An 18,603-nucleotide genomic window follows, 5' to 3' on the forward strand; every position below is an offset into this window, starting at 1 on the left:
GTGTGTCGGCTGTGGCAGACCTGGGGGTGCTATGTCCCCCCTTATCAGCCCTGCCCTCACACTCACCGGTGGTGTTTTCTTGCAGACCCCACCATTGGACACCGGGAGTCAGCAGCCCTCCCTCAGCTCTCCTACACACCCTCCTCAGAAGTGACCATGGGGACAATGCCCAGGCCAAGTACCCTCCCCTGTTTTCTGCTATGGGTGCTTTGAGCCTGTTCTTGGCTGGATTCTGGGGTCTCCAGGGCCTGGGAAGTGGAGAGGGGAGCCTGGATGCAGCAGCACAGGGTGGGTCCCATGGGATCCTCCCCAAAGGGCCAGGGAGGGGCCAGGAAAGAGGTGAACCAACGGGGTGGCGACCATGGGCCACTTATGGAGAGGGATTTCCCTGGGCCCCCCACTCTGCTGGGCCAGCTGGGGTTTGGAGGAGGAGGACTCGGTCACCATCAACCTCCTTCCTTGAACTGGACCACTGGACTTGCAGCTCCCGGGCCAGGGGACCCAAGAGAGGTTGTGCAGTCTCTCAGGTGAGGTGACGAGGGCCTGGCCTGGGAGACAGACGGGAAGACCCCCTCACTGCCCAGCTGAGCAGTGCTTCTGAGGAAAAATCATCAGAGAGGCCTCTGAGGTTCAGCATCCAGAGAGGGAAGTGCAATAGTGGGCCAGACAAATCCCTTTCAATTTGGGGCTTTTCTGGGAGGAGAGAAGATGAGAGATGAGTTGTGGGGACATGGCTGGGAATGACAGTGATAGTGTTCCTTCAGCATCTTTAAATTCCTGAAACATCTTCACAGCTATTGCCTCATTTTGCTTCCCATGAGGTCTGAAGCAAACTAGGATAACTGCGGGCAAAAATCACTGTTCTCCTGGCATCTTTACAGATTCCTACTTCTGACAATGGTATTACTGCCTTTTTTGAGGACACAGACATGTTAGGGGGCTTGCTCATAGTCGCACAGAGCTTTATTCATTCCAGGGACACAAGGGAAAGGCAGGGCCTGTTTTGAAGGAGCTGACAGCCAGCTGGGAAGAGGGCTCCTGACAGGCAGTGTTGCCTGTGTAGTCACAGGCATGGTGGGGACACAGAGAAGGGGATTGTCCCCGCTCCTGTAATTAAACGAGGATTTCCTGGAGGAGGTGATTTCGAAGTTAACTTGCAGAGGGAGTGGAGGGGGTCGGGGTGCGTAGCGCTGAGCGGGGAGGCCCGGGTCCTGCAGGGGTGGGGTCCCTGTGAGCTGCTAAGGAACGCGCCCCCCCCCCCCCCCCCCCCCGAGGCAACAGATTAGGTTAAGCGGGGGGAAGAGCCTGTCTTCTGCTTTCCATCGAGGTCTCACCCGGCCCAGGCCGCACCTGGCAGGGTCAGGAGGCCCTCCCTGCTTAGCCTTGTCTGCGATGGGTGTGCAGGGCCGGGCGCGGAAAAACCGCCCGGCCGCTGCAGGGCCCTGGAGCCCAGCGCACCATGGTCCCCCCCGCACCCCCCACCCCGGCCGCTCGGCGCAGCGGGCCCCACGGAAGCCTTCTCTCTGGCGTAGGGACCAGAGCCGGCCCCGCGCAGGGTCCGGCTGCGGCGGCGCGTCTCCCGCAGCTAGTCAGCCCGGAGCCCGCCGAGCTCGGCCTACGCCCCCGCGCCCCCCGCGCTTCCGCCTCAGCGGGCCCCGCGGCGCCACAGGCCCAAGGGACGGCGGCGCCGAGCCCTCCGACCCACCTCGAGATCCCGGGGTACGGCCCGGTCCCAGACAGTGGGCCCTCGACCCCGCCGGCCACCGCCCAGAACACGTCCTTCGGCCCCGTGCCCCCGGCCTCCGCGCCGACCCCAGCCTCGAGCCCCGCGCTCCTGGGGAGCCCCTCTGTCTCCCAGGAAGTGACCGAGACCCCTCTGGCCTCCGCCTCGAGCCCTGCTCCTGACCCCGCAACCCCCGGAGGACCCCGTGACCCAGGGCGGGCCCGGGACGCCGCGGGAGGACGCAGCGGGCCCCTCGCCCGGCTCCACCCGCGGGGCCTCGGCTCACCCGGGGGTGGCGGCGACCCCCGGGTCTGCCACGTCCAGCCGGTCCCGCAGCGCTGAGCTTCTGGGGACGGAAGAAAGCACCTCGGAGCCTTCCGGCTCAGGGAGCTCGGCTGGGCCTCAGAGAACAACGGCGCGCCGGGACGGGGTAGCTCCGAGCGAGGCCGCACGCCCGGAGACCGCCGGCAGCCGGCCAGAGCCTGCGACAGGTGCCCGCCCACTCGCGTCGCTGGGGGTTGGGGGCCCCGCCCTGGCGCCTGGGTCTTCCTCTGAGGAGACCAAGCCCTAGCTTCCATGCCCCAGCCACAAGTCAGGGAGGTGGAGGGGGTGAGGGTATGTGCTGGGCCACATCTCCCGGCACTGGCTGCATTCCAGATCACTCCATGGGGGATCATAGAGCCAGTTCACCCCCTCATCCTCCCCCTAGATAATAATTTAGGGTGGGGAGATCTAGGGGAGAAAAACCTATCTTTGGCTAGAGGAGGCTTTCAGTCAAGGGTTGGAATGCTGGGTCTTCTACTTACTGCGTGGTCTTAGGCAAACTTCCTAACCTCTCCGAACTTCATTTTTCTCATTTTTAAAGTGAAGAAAACACCAAATGTCAAGAGGTATCTTTCAGTGCCTGGCATCAATGAATGGTAGTTATTACTATTCTAGTCTCAATTCAGTAGTGAAATGTTTAGTGATTCAGTCTCCCATCTATCCTTACCTTATTCAATAGACAAGGTTGGCCTCAGTCTCATTTTATTAATTACAAATGATTATGAATGATCACAATTATGAATTATTAAGATTGTGAAATCTCACAGGGCAGGGGCTGTTTTATGTTTTATGCCTCTTTATATCTTTCCCAGGCCTAGAATAGTGTTTTGCACACTGGTAGATGATTTAATTCAACAATCATTTCCTGAGTACCTGTTTTGAACAAGGCAGTGGATACCAAGATGAGCAGGACCTGTTTCCTGTTTATAAAAGAGCTTAGTCTAATAGGGGCTAATAGAGACAACCAGGACAGTTTAATTAGCGCTGCCGCAGAAGGGTGAACCAAGAGCCTTGGCAAGAAAATGACTCATTTATTCTGCCTGGAAAGGTGGTGGTAATTGGACAAAAGGTAATGGAGGATTTCATCAGGCAGCAAAGGCTAGAAGGTTCTTCGTGGCAGAGGGAACAGCATGGGCAAAGATAGGTAGATGTGGAAATGTGTGGTTTGGGAAAGACAAGCAGTCTGATGTGACTGGAGTGTCGGTCACATATTTGGGAAGGAAGCGGCAAGTGATGAGGGGAAAGAGGTAGACCGAGGCCAAATTCTGAAGGACTGGATCCCGCAGTCAGCACAGCCATCAGAGGATTTTAGCAAGTGAGCAAAATGGTCAGCTCTGTAGTTAGTAGAAGCAAGGTGGTTTTAATGACATGGGGCAATGCCTGTATCAGGATGCTAAAGGAAAACAGATGTTTCAACATTATACATATAACACAGTCACAATAATGTTGAAAGGAAACATCAACCTATACTTGGGAAAAAAAGATTGTATAGAAATGTGTGAAAATGTTAACAATGGTTAAATTCAGGCAACAAGAATATGAGTGTTTCCCCCCTTCTGTGCTTCTGGATTTTACAAGCTTATTCATTTCACTGAAGAAATGTACAATGCTTTGGGTGGAGTAAGAAGAGGGCATTTTGGAGAGGAGACACAGGAAGTGTATGTGTGGGGAAAGACTTGCACAGTCCGGGAGAGTGGAACTGAGGCCAGATCTGGAGCAGTGGAGCAAGGAGGGACTTGAGGGAACTGACTTTACATCGTTTGCAAGTGAAGAAATATAAATACAAACACATTTTAAAAAATGCTCAGCTTTGTTCATTGAATCATAGCAGTGCAAATTAAAAGCAAGATGCATTAAAAAGTTCTTTGTTTTAACTTAGCAGTTTGGCAAAGATCTGGGGTGATAATGCTGATAAGAATGTGAGAAAATCAGCACTGTCAGACATTGGATAGCACAGTAAACTTGTGCTACCATTCTTGCAATGCCTGTTAGTTCCGACATGTGCATACTCTTTCATACAGAAATTCTACCCTTGGAAATTTATTAAGGAAATAATAGTACAAGGTGCACATACACATATATACGTGTCCTCCACACACAGGTTGTTTGTTGCAGCATAGTTTATTACAGTGAAAAACTGGAGGCAATCTAATGTCCATTGAAAGCAGATTGATTAAATAAGTCATGGTACATTCAGTGAAATACTACTATGCAGCCTTTAAAGAGAATAAGGTAGATCTCTACGCATTCAAATTAAAAAATTCAAGTGTGTGAAGGATATTCTATAGCAAACTGTTAATAGTGGTTGACCCTGGGTCAGGAGAGGGGATACTTTTGCTTAAATATTTTACAGTAATATACCACAAGAACAATATGGTTCAAATATTCCATATTTGAAAAAAAAAAAAGACATCTGCAAGGCACTGACAGGACTTTGGTGACTGAACGTGACAGCAAGTGCGAGGGAGTAAGGGAGCAGCTGGAGAGCCTCAGTAGATGGGCACCATAAAGGGGGTGAGGAGGCTGCTGGGGGAGGCTGAGCTTGGTTTTGGAATACGTACTTTGAGTTTGAGGTGCTACCCCTTGATGGAGAGGTTGGGGGTTCCTGGGTGCCATGGTGGGGGCCCTGTGTAGCTGGCAGACTACATAAGGGCACTGGGCCTCTTGGGGTAGGAACTGCTGAAAATAAACACTCACTCCTGAGGAGATATAATATTGCTAAGCCCCACAAAGCCTGGTATCAGAGACACTTTATGAGAGATGATGATGTAGCTACCGGGTACATGAGCCTACGGAGGTAAGTGAAGGATTGGCAGGGACTGAGTGTCCCACCCCGGATGGTTTCTGCAGGATGGTGGCTGCCCGTGCCTGTCTTCTAGCTCAGGGGCAGTCACCAATCTCAGACCACCTTGCTCCTGGCTGTATTTGCAGTAACTCCTTTATTTTCCCCTCTTGTAGCTGTGACCAGTGAAAGGAGTGGCACTGATATGACACATGCAGCTATTGCCACTCAGGCCCAACATTTGAGCTCATCTAATCACTCAGATTCTAAAGAAAACACTCTAGCACCAAAACCAGGTAACTGCTTCTGGTTACCAAGTTCCCACTCTTAACGACCAGACAGTTAAATCTGGACAGCCACTCCTTAGCATAGGGTGCTCAAGACCTTTTTGTGAAAGACAGCCTGAAATGGGAAGGGAACAAGGATGAGGATCCTAGAGTTGGTTAGCTCCCTGGCGATTGTGAAAGCTCGGGGGGCATGTTTCCTTACTTCAGAATCTCCTCTTTCTCATACGCAAAAGGGACATAGTAAAAACGACCCTGCCTACATCACAGGGTTGTTTCAAGTACCCAATGAGGTAATTACGCAAAGGTACTTTATAAATTATAAAATGCTGTACAGATATAGAGTAGTCCTATTATGAGGCTGTAGTTCCTGTGATTACAGCCTTCATGGCCAAAGGCTGAGCCTGTTTATAGGCTCAGAGAACTTACGAGTTTTCTGGGGTACAGCTGGCCTTTACAAATGTGGTGGGTCCAGGGGAGAGGTGAATATTTCCAGCAGGGTGTGGGATATTTACTCAACAGATTTATTAAAAGGAAGAAGCAACAATTCCCTGGCAGTCCAGGGATCGATCCCTGGCTGGGGAACTAAGATCCTGCAAGCTGTGTGGCATGCCAAAAAAAAAAAAAAAGAAAAGAAAAGAAAAAAAAAAAGAAGAAGGAAAATACTGAGGAGACAGAAAAGAAAATAATTGCCTGAGGGTGGCCAGGATATGGGAGGAGAGCAGTGGTTACTCCACTCATGAGACTCTTTCCTGCCAGCCACTAGCTGGTTGTGGCTGAGCATTTTTCTGTCCAGCGGTTTCTTCTTTCTTTTTGAAATCCTAAATCACCATGTAGCATCTATGGTGTCCAGGGGGCACTCCCGACTGCCAAGAACTTGAAGTTTTCAAATGGCTACGAGATAATCTCCCCTGAGCCAGGTAGTACTTCCTTTTTCAGGGCAACTCTTTGGAATCCTGAAAGGAGATTTTCTTATCCCAGTTCTGATGAACCCAGAAGACACGAAAGACCAATTTTTGAGTGAGGTGAGACTTCTCTGTCCTCTAATTTTGATCAGTCAGGTGACTTGACAATGCAAAGCGGTCCTGTCAAAGCCAATACAGGAAGAGAAAAGGCTTTGGAAAATCAGCTCATCTGTTCCCATTGTCACCATCCTGGCTCATGGTGACAGGTTGGTTCATGTGCTCAGATCTTTTCTTACTCTCTCCATTTTTCCTGAGCTCTTAAAAAAAATCAATACAGCATAGTCAGAAGGACCTAAGTTTGGGTCTTGGCTTTGAGCTTATTAGTTGTGTGACCTTGAGCAAGTAACTTAATCTTGCTGAGCCTCAGTTTCCTCATGAATTAGGAACAACAGTACCTAACTCATATGGCTGATATTATGACAAAATGAAATATTCTATAAAAAGTGCTTAGCAAATTGTCTGGCACATAGGAAGTGCTCAGTAAATATTAGCTATTATTATTATCAAATTATTATTCTGAATATACATTTCTTCCAGGCTTTTTTTTTCCCTCTTTTTTTTTTTTAAAGTATTGTGAGATGAGAGATTGTGAACAGGAAGAATTATTCCTAAATATTGTGACAAAAGCCTCAAGCTGATTTTTGAATATGACCTAAAGGCACATTTTTCAGTGATATCAGATAATAATCATAAGATGTCAGAGCTAGAGAGTTCCTCATAGGCCATCTAGGCAAAACCATAATTTTACAGACAAAGAAACTGGTTGGCATTAATCTGGTAGCTTATTGCAATTTACTCATAGGCCAAAGAAATAGCACCCAGGCAATTCATTCTAAAATCTCACAAACATGTCTCTAGGAAGAACAGTTTTGTGTGTGTGTGTGTGTGTGTGCGCGTGCACGCGCCCGTGCACATGCACGCAGAAATGCCTGCCAGGTAGTGGGGAGGGAACTGGAGAGCTTTCAGTGCATTTTGCTGTTGAAGAACAGGTGCAAATGATGCAATTTGGCATCTGATAAATTTTTTAGTAAAAGTTCAAGTAATAAGACTGCAGTGCTGAGTATTAAGTCTACAAAAGTCAAGAACCGTTTTTTTTTTTGTTTTTTTTTTTGGCAGGGGAGGGTTACCAAACCAGAAACCATCTACCTTTTATTTTAAATTAAAACCAATAATGGGAAAATTGGGGTCAAGATGGGAAATTCCAGCTTCTGGTCACTTTTGTTGGAATATAGCTATCTCATATTAATGGAGAGAATTTCTACCTCACAGATATAAAGGATGGAATTGGTGGGGACAAGGTAGAGTATATTATCAGCTTTAGTAGCATTTACTGATAAAATTTGAAATAGGAGGCAAACAAAACACCTATAGCCAACTTATCCCAGTTTCATGGATGGGAACAGAGAAAACATTGTAACAGACACTCACACAGTGCTCAGAGAGAGATATGGACTAGTGGTTGTTAACCCTATCTGAACTTAGAATCCCGTGGGGAAGGTTAAAAAAAAAAAGCCTGGCCCAATCCTTAGAGAGATTCTATTTAATTGTTCAATGGTGGGTCTAAAGGGGCATCTCTACTCTTATTTTTTCAAGATCCCAAGTGATTTTGATGAACAGTCAAGACTGAGAATCCCTGTCATTTGTTTTAGTCTCCTTTGTCATTAAACATTTTTTGTGTGCTGTGGGTGGTGGTGGTGACCTAACAAACTTGATTTCTGTACTTTCCTATTGGTGAAGGTGCTAACGACAAAAGGCAGGTAGCTGCAGGGAGGCTAAGAAAAATAAAGGGTATATAAAAAAAAATAAAGGCTGGACATAAAGGGTAGATGGGTGGACAGTTAAGGGCTAAGATGACTAGGAGGTCACAAGATAGCATCAACAGTTTCTTTCTTTTTGATGTTTCAGATTCAAGAAGTCTTAAAGCTTACATTAGGTCATGAGCAATTCAGATTGAAATGGGTTGGCTTTGAAGTAAACAAAAAATAGCACATGTCTACTGTGCCCTTGAGTCTCCTCACACAATTTTCTCAGGATTTTGAGTGAATTTTAGTTATTTAATTCATAGTAAAACAGAACTAGAAGTCACTAGATAATGTGAAGAGGCTAACTGGTGGAATTTCAGACCTATACTTAGCCTGTAAGAAAACTACTTATGGGACCTGCATGCTGGGGTTTTAAAGAATGAAGGTAAGCAGAAGATGGGAGTATTTGGAAATAACCTCGAGAATTACAAGCAAACAAGAACAAAAAACCCCAACTAGACAACAAAAATCCTGAAACCACATTAATCTATTGGGGAATTAAGAGAGGATAGTACTGGTCTGGAGAGCTGAGTGGGGCCATACTTTCAATAAAGTGGAGGACATTTTCTTCACTAGTTACAAGCTAGTAAAGAGATTTCCAACTCTCCAGAATGAGGAGCTCTCTAAGGGTGTTATTACAATACAGTATGTGTTAATGCTAGCTCTTTGTCCTACAGCTAAATATTTTTTACCTGGAAATTGGGAAATTCTAAGACGCATTGTTCTTAATGTTAAAATATACCTTCAGAATAATGTTCCTGCATATATTTTGTTTCTGGTTTTTCTCCAAGTGTTCTAATCACCCAGATAACATGCTAGAAGTCAAACAGTAATATGTCAAATACAGTAGCAACTTTAGTCTGAAATGTTTAAAGTTAAAGTTTATTTGTATTCTTTGTAGGAATATCAATAAAAGACCTCAAACGTATCTATATCTGTACATGTACAAGAACCGTCAAAAATTATTCACAGAACAAAAATAAATCTTCTTTTAGAACAAACCCAGGTAATGAAATGCAGATATGGATCTCACATATGGAACAATCTAAGTGCCACTAGCACAAAAATATGGCTTTAAAAATAAAATAAAATCTTGGGTTTTGTTTTTCTAACGTGTATTTCTCTTTCTTGAAATAAAAAATAAATTATTTAGAGCTATCATTGTAAAATAGTCATGTGTATTAACACACTCTTATTAAGGCCCTGGAGATGAAAAACAAAATCAAATTTAGAAGTTCCTCACAGGTGTGATTCAGGTTAATGGGCTGCTGTCTGCTTTGAGTTAATTTTAATGTAACTAGGAAATGTCTAAGCACCAGTCAAAATTTAACCTGTACTATTTATTTCAAATTTTCTGCAGGATAGTGGTCAATTAGTATTTAACTTTTTGGTGAACTGGGAATTGAAATTTTTCCCTTGGGAGTTTAGAAGTGACATAAATATGATAGTTATTCTTAAATATTTGTAGCCCCACACAGATGATCGAGGCCCCTAAAACACAGCTTCTGTGGAAATCTTTCTACAACAGATATATCTGGTTTTAAATCCCAAACTAAAACATTTCCTAGGGAAAAACAAGGGCACTGAAAAATAAGAACTGAATAGGAAATTAAAATGCATGCTGAAATCTGGACACAAACGACCACTTGGCTTTCCTTGGGTGGCTCATCGCCAAGACTTGCTGGGTTGGTTCTTCAAACACCTGAGGATTAACTGATCAGGAACCAAAGCTATTTCTTTCTGTATCCTACTGTCACATCAGTGATATTCAGCTTTCTTTCTGTGACTCCCCAAGGTATCAATGATGATATCTAGGGTTCTTGAGACAATGTCAAGCCAAATTTCAAGCCACTTTAACTTATATATACATATAACACATATGGTACATTTTAAAGAGGAAAGAACCACTGTCATAAAATCTAACAAAGGAGGGCATAAAATCTAAAAAATCTCAAGGAAGTTTGGGAATCACTGCTCTATAAGATGGACTAACATTCAGAGAAAGGAAGCCCTAGGAATCGTGTGTTTTGTGGGGGTACCCACATGTTGTCTACAGAAACGGCCTTTCTGTATATCTATGTATTTTGAGATTGGGCAAAGGATATAAATCCTCCTGTTTCCTTGAACCGTTGGGCTATGGAGAAGGCTGCTGTGCATTAGTCCCCCTTTGGATCATGTATCTTCCTCAGGTTCTTTCATTCCTCATAAGATATTTATTCTGTCTCATGCAAATTTCATCACTTTTGTCCTTCCTAAACTCAAAAGCATTCCTAACTGGGTCATGACAGAATGCTTCTAGAACTAATAACAATCACTCAGACACAAAGAGAGATTCTATTTAAAAATACATCACCCCAACATATCTTGCTTTTAAACAAACTAGCAAAATAGGTCCTTTCCATTGACATATTGATAAAAACAAAGTGTCCCAAATTCTTGGCCCTCAGGTAAGGGGTGGGAAGGCAACTATTTACTGTTGAAGCGAGCAGGAGACTTCACTATCAGACTTGAAAAAGGGAAGGGGAATGGAGAAGAAAGCCCTTTGGTTTTCCATAATCTGTAGAAGGTGACTCCCCCAAAGGTGAAAACACAGGGAAGGTATGGTGTGGGCTCCAGAGCTGCTGAGTCAGGCCCAGTGACAAGCCTAGTCTGGTGTCAACTCTAGTCAGGGTCACATGGGCCTTAGGTAAATCCCAAGGAGGGTTCCTTCCCCAAATTCAGTCCCACAACCAGCCTTCTCAGAAACTCCAAACTGGACGTAACTAGAACTAAACCTAGATGGAAGGCAGAACAACTTGTAATCAAACTCACTTGATGGCAACTGTCTTGCTCTGGGGCTTCCAAAAAGGAATTGCTCTCAACCCAGTGTGCCTCTGAGGACAGAGTGAGAAACGAGGGTCGGTAGAGCTACAGATCCATAAATAGACTAAGATCTAAAAAGCTTTACTTTTCAAGTCAAGTTAATTCTCAAGCGCGTACAGCAGTCGCAGACAGGAAATCCTACTTTTTCTTTCACTGTGCAACACCATTACAGGGAAAGGGAAAGGTAGAAGCAGACTAGAGAAAGCTAATTCTGACCAACTCAGTGCCAAGTGAAAAGGCAGAGTTACAGCAGCACGATGACCTCATTTTACCACATTTCCCTTACAACAGACTGCCCTGGACCCCAACAGTATCTTGGTGATAGTGCCTGGATCATAGTAAGTGCTCAAGTGTTTGTCATTGTTACCTAGTTATAATCTCCCCTCCTTCATGGCTTGTATTGCAGAGACTCGGGTAATGTGATGACTTGAAGGAAATGTTACTCCTTTTTGCTGCTTCGGCTCAGAAAGCTTATTGCTCCAGTGAAAATAAAAGGGAAATATAAAGCTCTTTTCCTAAATCCTACCAACATTGTCCTTGTTAATGGCCAAATCTGGTTGTCATCTGGACAAGCATTTTGCAAGCACTTCACCGGAATTCCAAATTCCATTCAGCCTTGGTCTATGCTGCACCCCACCATGTGGTGACGTGTTGGGTGTTAGAAGGAGTGCAAGACATGCTATCATAATCCACCCACTTCTCTTCAACCATACACCTCCTCCCAGCAAGAGAGGTATGCACTTATCTGGGCTGAAGAAAAGCCAATTAAGCAATACCTCCATAAAAATTATCAGCTGTTGCTGACCTTTTCAATACTTAAAAAAAAAATCTTTCAGAATAAGTTCTATAGACTGCAGCATTCTCTAAAGAAATACTCAGAAAAATATTCGGACAGGAATAGGTTCAAAGGATAATCTAAAATTTAACATCTGGCAACTACACTGAACTCCTAGCTTATCTCTAATTTTATTATTTGTTTACTCTTCTCTCTTCATTCAAGATAACCTGATAATAGAGGGCTGCATAATCTATCCAAACATTTTGGGCATCTAATCTTCCAAAGTAGGCAGCCCTCTAAGAAGCTCCCAGAATGCTGACAAGATGTACTGCATCCATCAAAAACATATTTGATTTTGTGTCTTCCAACCCTCCAATATAGTTTATCAGTCCTCTGTCATCCGTAACCACCACCTGAGAGCTTCCAAACCTGAATGTAAGACATCACCCATGTTACATACTTAAGGCCACTGAAACTGACCATTCTTTTACCAGGTTTTCTGAAGACTTTTATAAAGAATGGCTAGAGCTGAAAATAGCCACAAACAAGAACGGACCTATGTTTACATACCCTCTCCCCAAACACGAAGCACTACTTCAGAATTGGTAATGTTTCTTTCCTATTAAAATAAGTCATTTGGCCACAGTGTGCCCTCAGCTTGGAGGGAAGAGAGAAGAATTTGTAAAATAATGATCACAGGTCAAGAAAATACACAAGTGCCAATACATGTGGGCATGAAGTCTGCAGATCAGAGAAGCACACTGGGCAGCTCCTGATTTAGATCTCTGACTGGCAGAAACAGGAGTGTTACGAAGGGGAAATGTTTTAAAAGGCTGTGGGCTGGGGACCATGGTGAGGTTGCTGAGATGCAAGGCCCAACACAAAGACCCACCTGAGGGCAGGCAGTGCTTAAGAGGTCAGAATGCAAGCCTGGGGGTGCGGTGGAAATGGAGGCTTGGTGTCTCTGTCGGGGCTTCACCCAAAAGGGGACACAATAAATGTTCTCTCGTCTCCTTATAAGTATTCTGTTATGTGGAAACGCTCACTCCAGGTCTATGGCTTTTCCTCAGGTGGTTTTTTTCCCCCTCCTTTCTCCTTTTCCTTCTTAAAAAAAATTCCTTAAAGTTTATAATTTCAAATAAACATCATTAACTTACTTGAGAAATGTTGTTCCTTTCTCAATATCAACAATTGCTTAGATCTTGCTTAAAGAGGTTCTAACCCCTTTAAACATTATATCCAACAGCATAGAAGCCAGGAACTTTTCCTATTTGTGCAGTTATATGTACATATGTGTGAGTATATGTGTTTTTATACTTGTAAATATAATGTCTGTTTAACTTGTAACATTCCATACTTCTGATAATCAAGGTTGCATTCAAGATGACATTTCACACCTCTGGAAAAAAGGAAGTAACTTAGCTTCCATGACTGTTTCTGTCCCACAATAAATCTGTCCTACAATAAAGCCAACGATGACAGCTAGTGAAACTGGGTTATATTGCCAAATCTACAAAGAGCATGGGAATAACAGCTGGAATGTGCTGTCCTCCCACTTTTAGTATTTTATTTTTCATTAAGAGTAATCATGACTTTTAAGAGAGCAATGCTTCAGATTTGGATTTCTTTTCCAAATTTTACTGAGGGGATTAGAGGAAGAAGCAATTTAAAAGTTAAAGATTGAGATAAAATTACCCTGCCTAGAGATCTGCTAGTACACTGGGTAAAATCTTTATCCCAAACCAAAATTATAACTTACAAATAGAAAAAAATTTTTGATAGGAAATATTCAGAGATTCCTGCCATGGTATGGTATGGTTAGCCCTTTTCTGTATGGAAGAAAGGGTGTTTATTTCAGATGGCTTATGGACAGCATATTTGAATAACCTCTCCAGGGGAGAGTAAACCCTGTTGGTGATGACTGCTCCTACCATGGGGGAGGAAAGGGCAAGTGGGTGTGAAGATGCAGATGGTTTATAGAGACACAAATATTTATAGTTTTGTAAACTCTAAAGAGGAAAAAAGAACACCCTTTATTACAACTGGGGTAAAAAAAAAAAGCCCCCTATTTAAAATGGAAAATTCCCGTCTGCTACAGACAGAAGGAAATAAACATCAACAGGAGTTCAATAGAAATCACTCCTGAAGTCCAGTTTTGATACAACAGCTCTTATCTGTGTCCTCTGGAACAGTGTATCCCCAAATCAGATAGCTGTCCATCCAGAACCAGTCTTGGTTGATCAATGGGATAAACTGTTTTGTTTGGATCTCGGTATTTGCATGTTTTCCTAAAGGACAAGGGAACCGGAGTGGGGTTTTTAAACTGGCAGAGGAATCCCTGAAAAACTCATTCTGACAATGTCCTACTGCGGTCTGTGTGCTCTATCAGACAGACACGTGGTCTCTACCAGCTGAGCCTTCAGGCTCATCTCTCATTCACATGTAGCTCCTACTTTGCCTCCTCTAACAACTGCAGTGCTTTCAACAAGAGGACAACAATAATAAAAATAGCAATAATTAAAAAGGTAATCTACATTATTAACTTCCTTTGGGTATATTACAGTTGTATTTTCTGTACATGGCCCAGAACTAAGTTCCCTATGTACACAGAGCCGGGGTGGGGGTGGGGGGGCGTGGAGCGTCGACCTTGGAAGTCTTAGCGTTATGCCCTGAAAGACAAGGTTCCTTTATTCATTGGAGATTTGCTCGCTGTTCTGAAGTAGCAACATTCTGTAAACCTGGTGGGGCTGGGGAGGGGGCTGGGGAGGGGGCTGGGGATAGGAGAGCGGGGGCATTTCCTTCTGTCTCCTCCCACAGTCTGTCTATTCACAAAGCTGATCAGCAGCTGCTGTTTTTGAATTCACCATTCTCCGTGATGGAAAGCTTGGTGGGGTTGGTGGGGGAGATGCCATTGCGGACCTGCATGCTGTACCGCTCCTTCACTTGGGTCAGCGCACTCATCAGTCTGGTGTTGGCCGAATCCAGTGACATGATCCGTTTTTCCTACAACACACCAATCATGGCTTTATTCTGGCTCCATGCAGGCAACTACACAGTAATATTCTACTGAATGACTGTTCTAATGCTTTCTATCAAACAGCAGTACACATGATGCTTCCCAGACAAATGGAACGTCTCTGCCTCTTTCTGCACCCTAGTCAGGCCAGCTTCCCCTGAGCCCAACGGGTCTGTGTTTATTTTCTCTCTTTTTTCCTTTCAGCATAGCAGGATTTGTTATTAATCATCCCTTGGGACCCTAGGACATCATGTAAAAATGACACCATGTGTTACGTCAGACTATGAAACAGAGGTGTCAAGCTGCCTTGCTGTATTAAGTACTTTGGGTCAAAACTAAAACATGGGAATTAGGTGGCAAAGAAAGAAGCACCAGAGGTTTCATTTCACAGAGGAGAAGTGCATGTGATCTATGGGTTCTTAGACCCCGAAGGGGGCACATCAGTCACATTTGGAAAGAATTCACATGGTGCTCAAAACTGAAACAATACATGGTGGCAGTTTATAGTCACCAACAAAGTGAGGATGCAACAGCAAGAGGGGGAGAAGCAGCCAAAAGCTCAGACCAAGGAGTTATTTGAATATGGGAAGGGAGATGTGGCCAAAGGGGGATGCCAGAAACATAACACATGAAAACAAACAAAGAACACAAGCTCCTAGACTCATTCCAGCTCAGAGGTACTCCAGGAAAGCTACCCAATAAGGAGACTGCTTTCATTTTACTTTTGAATCTTGGGGAAAAAAAAAAAAAAAAGGCTTAGAACCAATATTTTGGAACCAAAGACGGTTGAATACACACACACAAAAAAACCGAGAGAAAAAAGAGGGAAAAAATGGCAATCTAGAGAAAAGTAGTCTCATCTAAATTAAACAAAACTAAAAATCATCCCATCAAAATATTATCAGTCTCACAAAGACTAGGAGAGAAATCCTAATCTTAGCTTCACCAGCTAGGTAAATCATCCTAGAACCTTTCCTACATGAAGTTGCCATTTTTTAGAAAACAAGTTAATGCTGAGAAGGACAGTCTTTACCTACATCTATGATATCAAAAAAAAAAAAAGAAAAAAAAAAGCATGTGAGGAACAATCCCCAAAGCCAAAAAGAGCTTTCCTACCCAGGGAGTGTTTTAATTTACTCAGGGAAAAGCATGGTAAGGATAGTCATGGCCAGGTTCAGAGAGGGTATACAAGGGCTGAGGGTTAGATGCGATTCCTTGCTGTTACAGCATAGCTCCACAGGGCTGTGAGCAGCACTGCTCGGCCAGAAACATGCTGCCCAAGGATGCGGAGTGAAGACCACTGCCCTGGGGGGAAATTTAGGTAAAAGCATATGCAACAACAGCTTCAAGTAAGGCTTCCCTTTAATCTCCTGCTTTTGGGGTGGGGCGGGGATCTGTATGGCAGCAGGGCTGGTGGTCACAGTTTCAAAAGTATGAAAAAAACTAGCTCATACTTGTTATTATTAACATTGTTTTTTTCCTTTCCCTGATGGAGAACTCAGGTGGTAAGATACAAAAAAGTCAGCATTATTAACTAACCCCTAATCTAGCCTAAGAGGCTTTTTACTTTGGGAAGGTAACTTGTTTTAAGGATAAGCAAAACTCAAAGAAAGAAAGAACTACAAGGCTTTTTAAAAAATAATAATTAAAAAAGTACAGCCAGTGGAATTTACTGGGATAACAAGTATAGATCTTTTAAAAGTCAGTAAGTAAGGGTTGGCCAGTGGTTACCAGGAGAAAAGGGGTGGGAGCCAGATATGATGTTTCCCCCTATGGTTAGAAATGATCTCTAAGCAGAAAACCTGGTAATATCTAAAAATGATTAAAAAAGAAAAGATATTTCAGTTTTGGGATAAATTATAATGCCTCAGTTCTAAGGAGTGCAGGATTCTCTAGGGTTGATCCAAAGAAATTAGGTATTCATGAAAAATTATTTGATTCTTAAAGGGTCAAAAAAGGCTAAGAATGATTGTCTTTATTTATTTCCTGCAAGAGTAACAGCTGAAGTCAAGCAGCCCTTCTACTAAACAGTTGAAAGTTTCCAAGTGGAGAAACTCCCTTCTGTAACTACCCCCACTGCCAACCTTTCAAAGTAAAACAAAAAATAAAAGAAAAAAAAATCAAACAGGGACTTTTGAAAGTCAAGTCAAGTCCATTCTGCTTCGATTGAATGGCAAAGCCATCTAGTTCCTGCCTGACAGGAAGGATTTCAAGTGTGGGGAGTGCAGGAGCTGGAATGTGTAGGAGGCCAGTGCACCGGGCCAGGGCTGGGAACTGCTCAGCTAGAGAATGGACGGGTTACTTGCCTGTTTGCATAATCTCATCTCCATTTATGACCTGTAATTTAACACAGCGGAGATATCACTTGCAACAGTAACTAGGCAGCTGCTTGCTTCTCCTAGGAGGAAGTTCTCCATCTGAGTCACATGGAGAGATCCGGGGGTGGGGTGAAAGGTGGCACAGTCCCTGGTCTGATGTTTAAGAAATGGTCCCTTAGTACCATCACCAGGATCTCCATGGTGGTGCTACAAGGCCCAGGACAGGGTCACCAGGGGAGTACTCATCCTCTCCCAGTTCCAATAGAAAGTGGCTGACCCCGGTGGGGCCTTTGGAGCATAAACTGACTCGAGGAGATGGAGAGGCTGAGTTCAGGGACCAGCCTTGTCTGTAGGGGCACAGGGCTGCTGAGAGAGAAGATGGAAACCAGTTCACTGGGTACCTGACCTGTCCTGTTTGGGGAAATGTTGGCCCATTGCTAGTATAAGGAAAGCAATTCATTTCAGAAATATTTTTTAACTGCCAGTGGCACCAAGGCAGATGCCAGGGACATAAAAGGATGGGTTCCCTGGCTGGGACGCTTTCACCCCCAAACATGTCCTCGTTCTATTAAATAATGCCAGAAGGGCTGCTCTGTTCCATCAAACACTTAAGACGTAAGATTTATCCTTTCAAAGGAAAAGTCATTTGTTACAAAAGACACTAAAGGATTTTCATAGTCTTTTGCTAGAAAAAGATTTTAATGTATCAGTGAGACAACAGCTGGAATTGGGAAACCTTCCTTTTAAGGAGATTATAAGTTTTTTAAAAACCAGTTTTAGTGTTTATCATCTGTGCTGTGCATGGTGCAGTGGTTTTCAAAATGTGGTCTAATGGATTCTCCACGTGTTCTTTAGGGATCCATAGTGAGCCTCCAGTAGAAAATTTATTATACAGTAATACATTTCGTTGAGAGAAGCCCTTGTTCTTGAATGGTCAGCAGGAACAGCTGGAAAGCCATCTATGGGAGGCACCTCTGGTTCCGCCAAAACAGTCCACAGAATCAAACCATTTGAAAACCACTGCCTGAAATATGGACCCAAACTGTTATCTAGTTTAGCCAGACCACAAGTCTGACATTGACTGATGCTTTGAGGATAAGAGTTCTCCCATTCCTGAATGGTGACGTCCTCGTGTTAACTGAGAGAAGGTCCTTACTTTCCAGAGTTTTTGAGCCCTGATGAACCTGATTCCCTCCCTTGCTTTCACCTTCTATGCCTATGACTCCTGCTTCATACCCAGTCATCTTACCCTAGATGTCAAAATGGGGGCAGGGGTGGGGTAGAAATCTTCAGAAGCTAATGATGAGGTTGTCTTGACAGGCAACCGAGAAAGTGGAAAGAGAGCCAGGACTACAACACCCCCAAGCTCCCTCTGCTTAAGCCTGACACGGTTTTAGACAAGCTGAAGTTATTAAAACTGTCTGTATGATCTCATTAGAACTAAAATCTATTCGGGTGTAGTTATTAATAGAACTCTCCCTGCTTTACACTGTCACATTGAAGATCCCAAAGTGAACGCTTATCAACACTTGTTTTCCTGACTAAATTGCCTTCTTTATCCAGACTGTTTCTCTTAAGCCTCTCAGATGAATTTTTACAGTGTGTCTGTCGAGAAGGCCTTGTCTCTATTACCCTTCCCTCACCTACCTTGGGGACACCTAGAAAAGTTTAAAAAATGGACCAAGTAAGAACTTTCTTCTGATTCTTAGGAGGTCTAAATATCCAGAAACTGCAGAGTTCAAGGGTCCA

General features: G+C 44.1%; 2 protein-coding genes across 4 annotated transcripts in view; one reads left to right on the plus strand and one right to left on the minus strand.

Moving 5' to 3' along the window:
• Positions 1–31: 31 nt before the first annotated feature.
• On the plus strand, positions 32–8,064 carry CLEC20A (C-type lectin domain containing 20A; the record flags this gene model as incomplete). The annotated part of the gene is made up of 5 exons (XM_079723740.1): positions 32–107; positions 149–178; positions 5,006–5,125; positions 6,053–6,138; positions 7,984–8,064. The coding sequence occupies 5 exons, from the start codon at positions 32–34 to the stop codon at positions 8,062–8,064; spliced, it is 393 nt and encodes a 130-aa protein (XP_079579866.1).
• A 6,137-nt stretch (positions 8,065–14,201) lies between these two features.
• The window catches only part of RASAL2 (RAS protein activator like 2), a gene marked incomplete at its 5' end in the record, with an annotated part of 369,286 nt that continues 364,884 nt past the window's right edge, over positions 14,202–18,603 (minus strand). For all 3 annotated transcript variants that reach the window (XM_079696332.1, XM_079696331.1, XM_079696330.1), the window contains one exon: positions 14,202–14,523. In XM_079696332.1, the coding sequence (XP_079552458.1) occupies positions 14,359–14,523 (165 nt within the window). In that variant the 3' untranslated portion in view covers positions 14,202–14,358. The remainder of the gene's footprint in view (positions 14,524–18,603) is intronic.

The sequence above is a fragment of the Hyperoodon ampullatus genome (assembly GCF_949752795.1).
Source record: "Hyperoodon ampullatus genome assembly, chromosome: 2".
NCBI lineage: Eukaryota > Metazoa > Chordata > Mammalia > Artiodactyla > Ziphiidae > Hyperoodon > Hyperoodon ampullatus.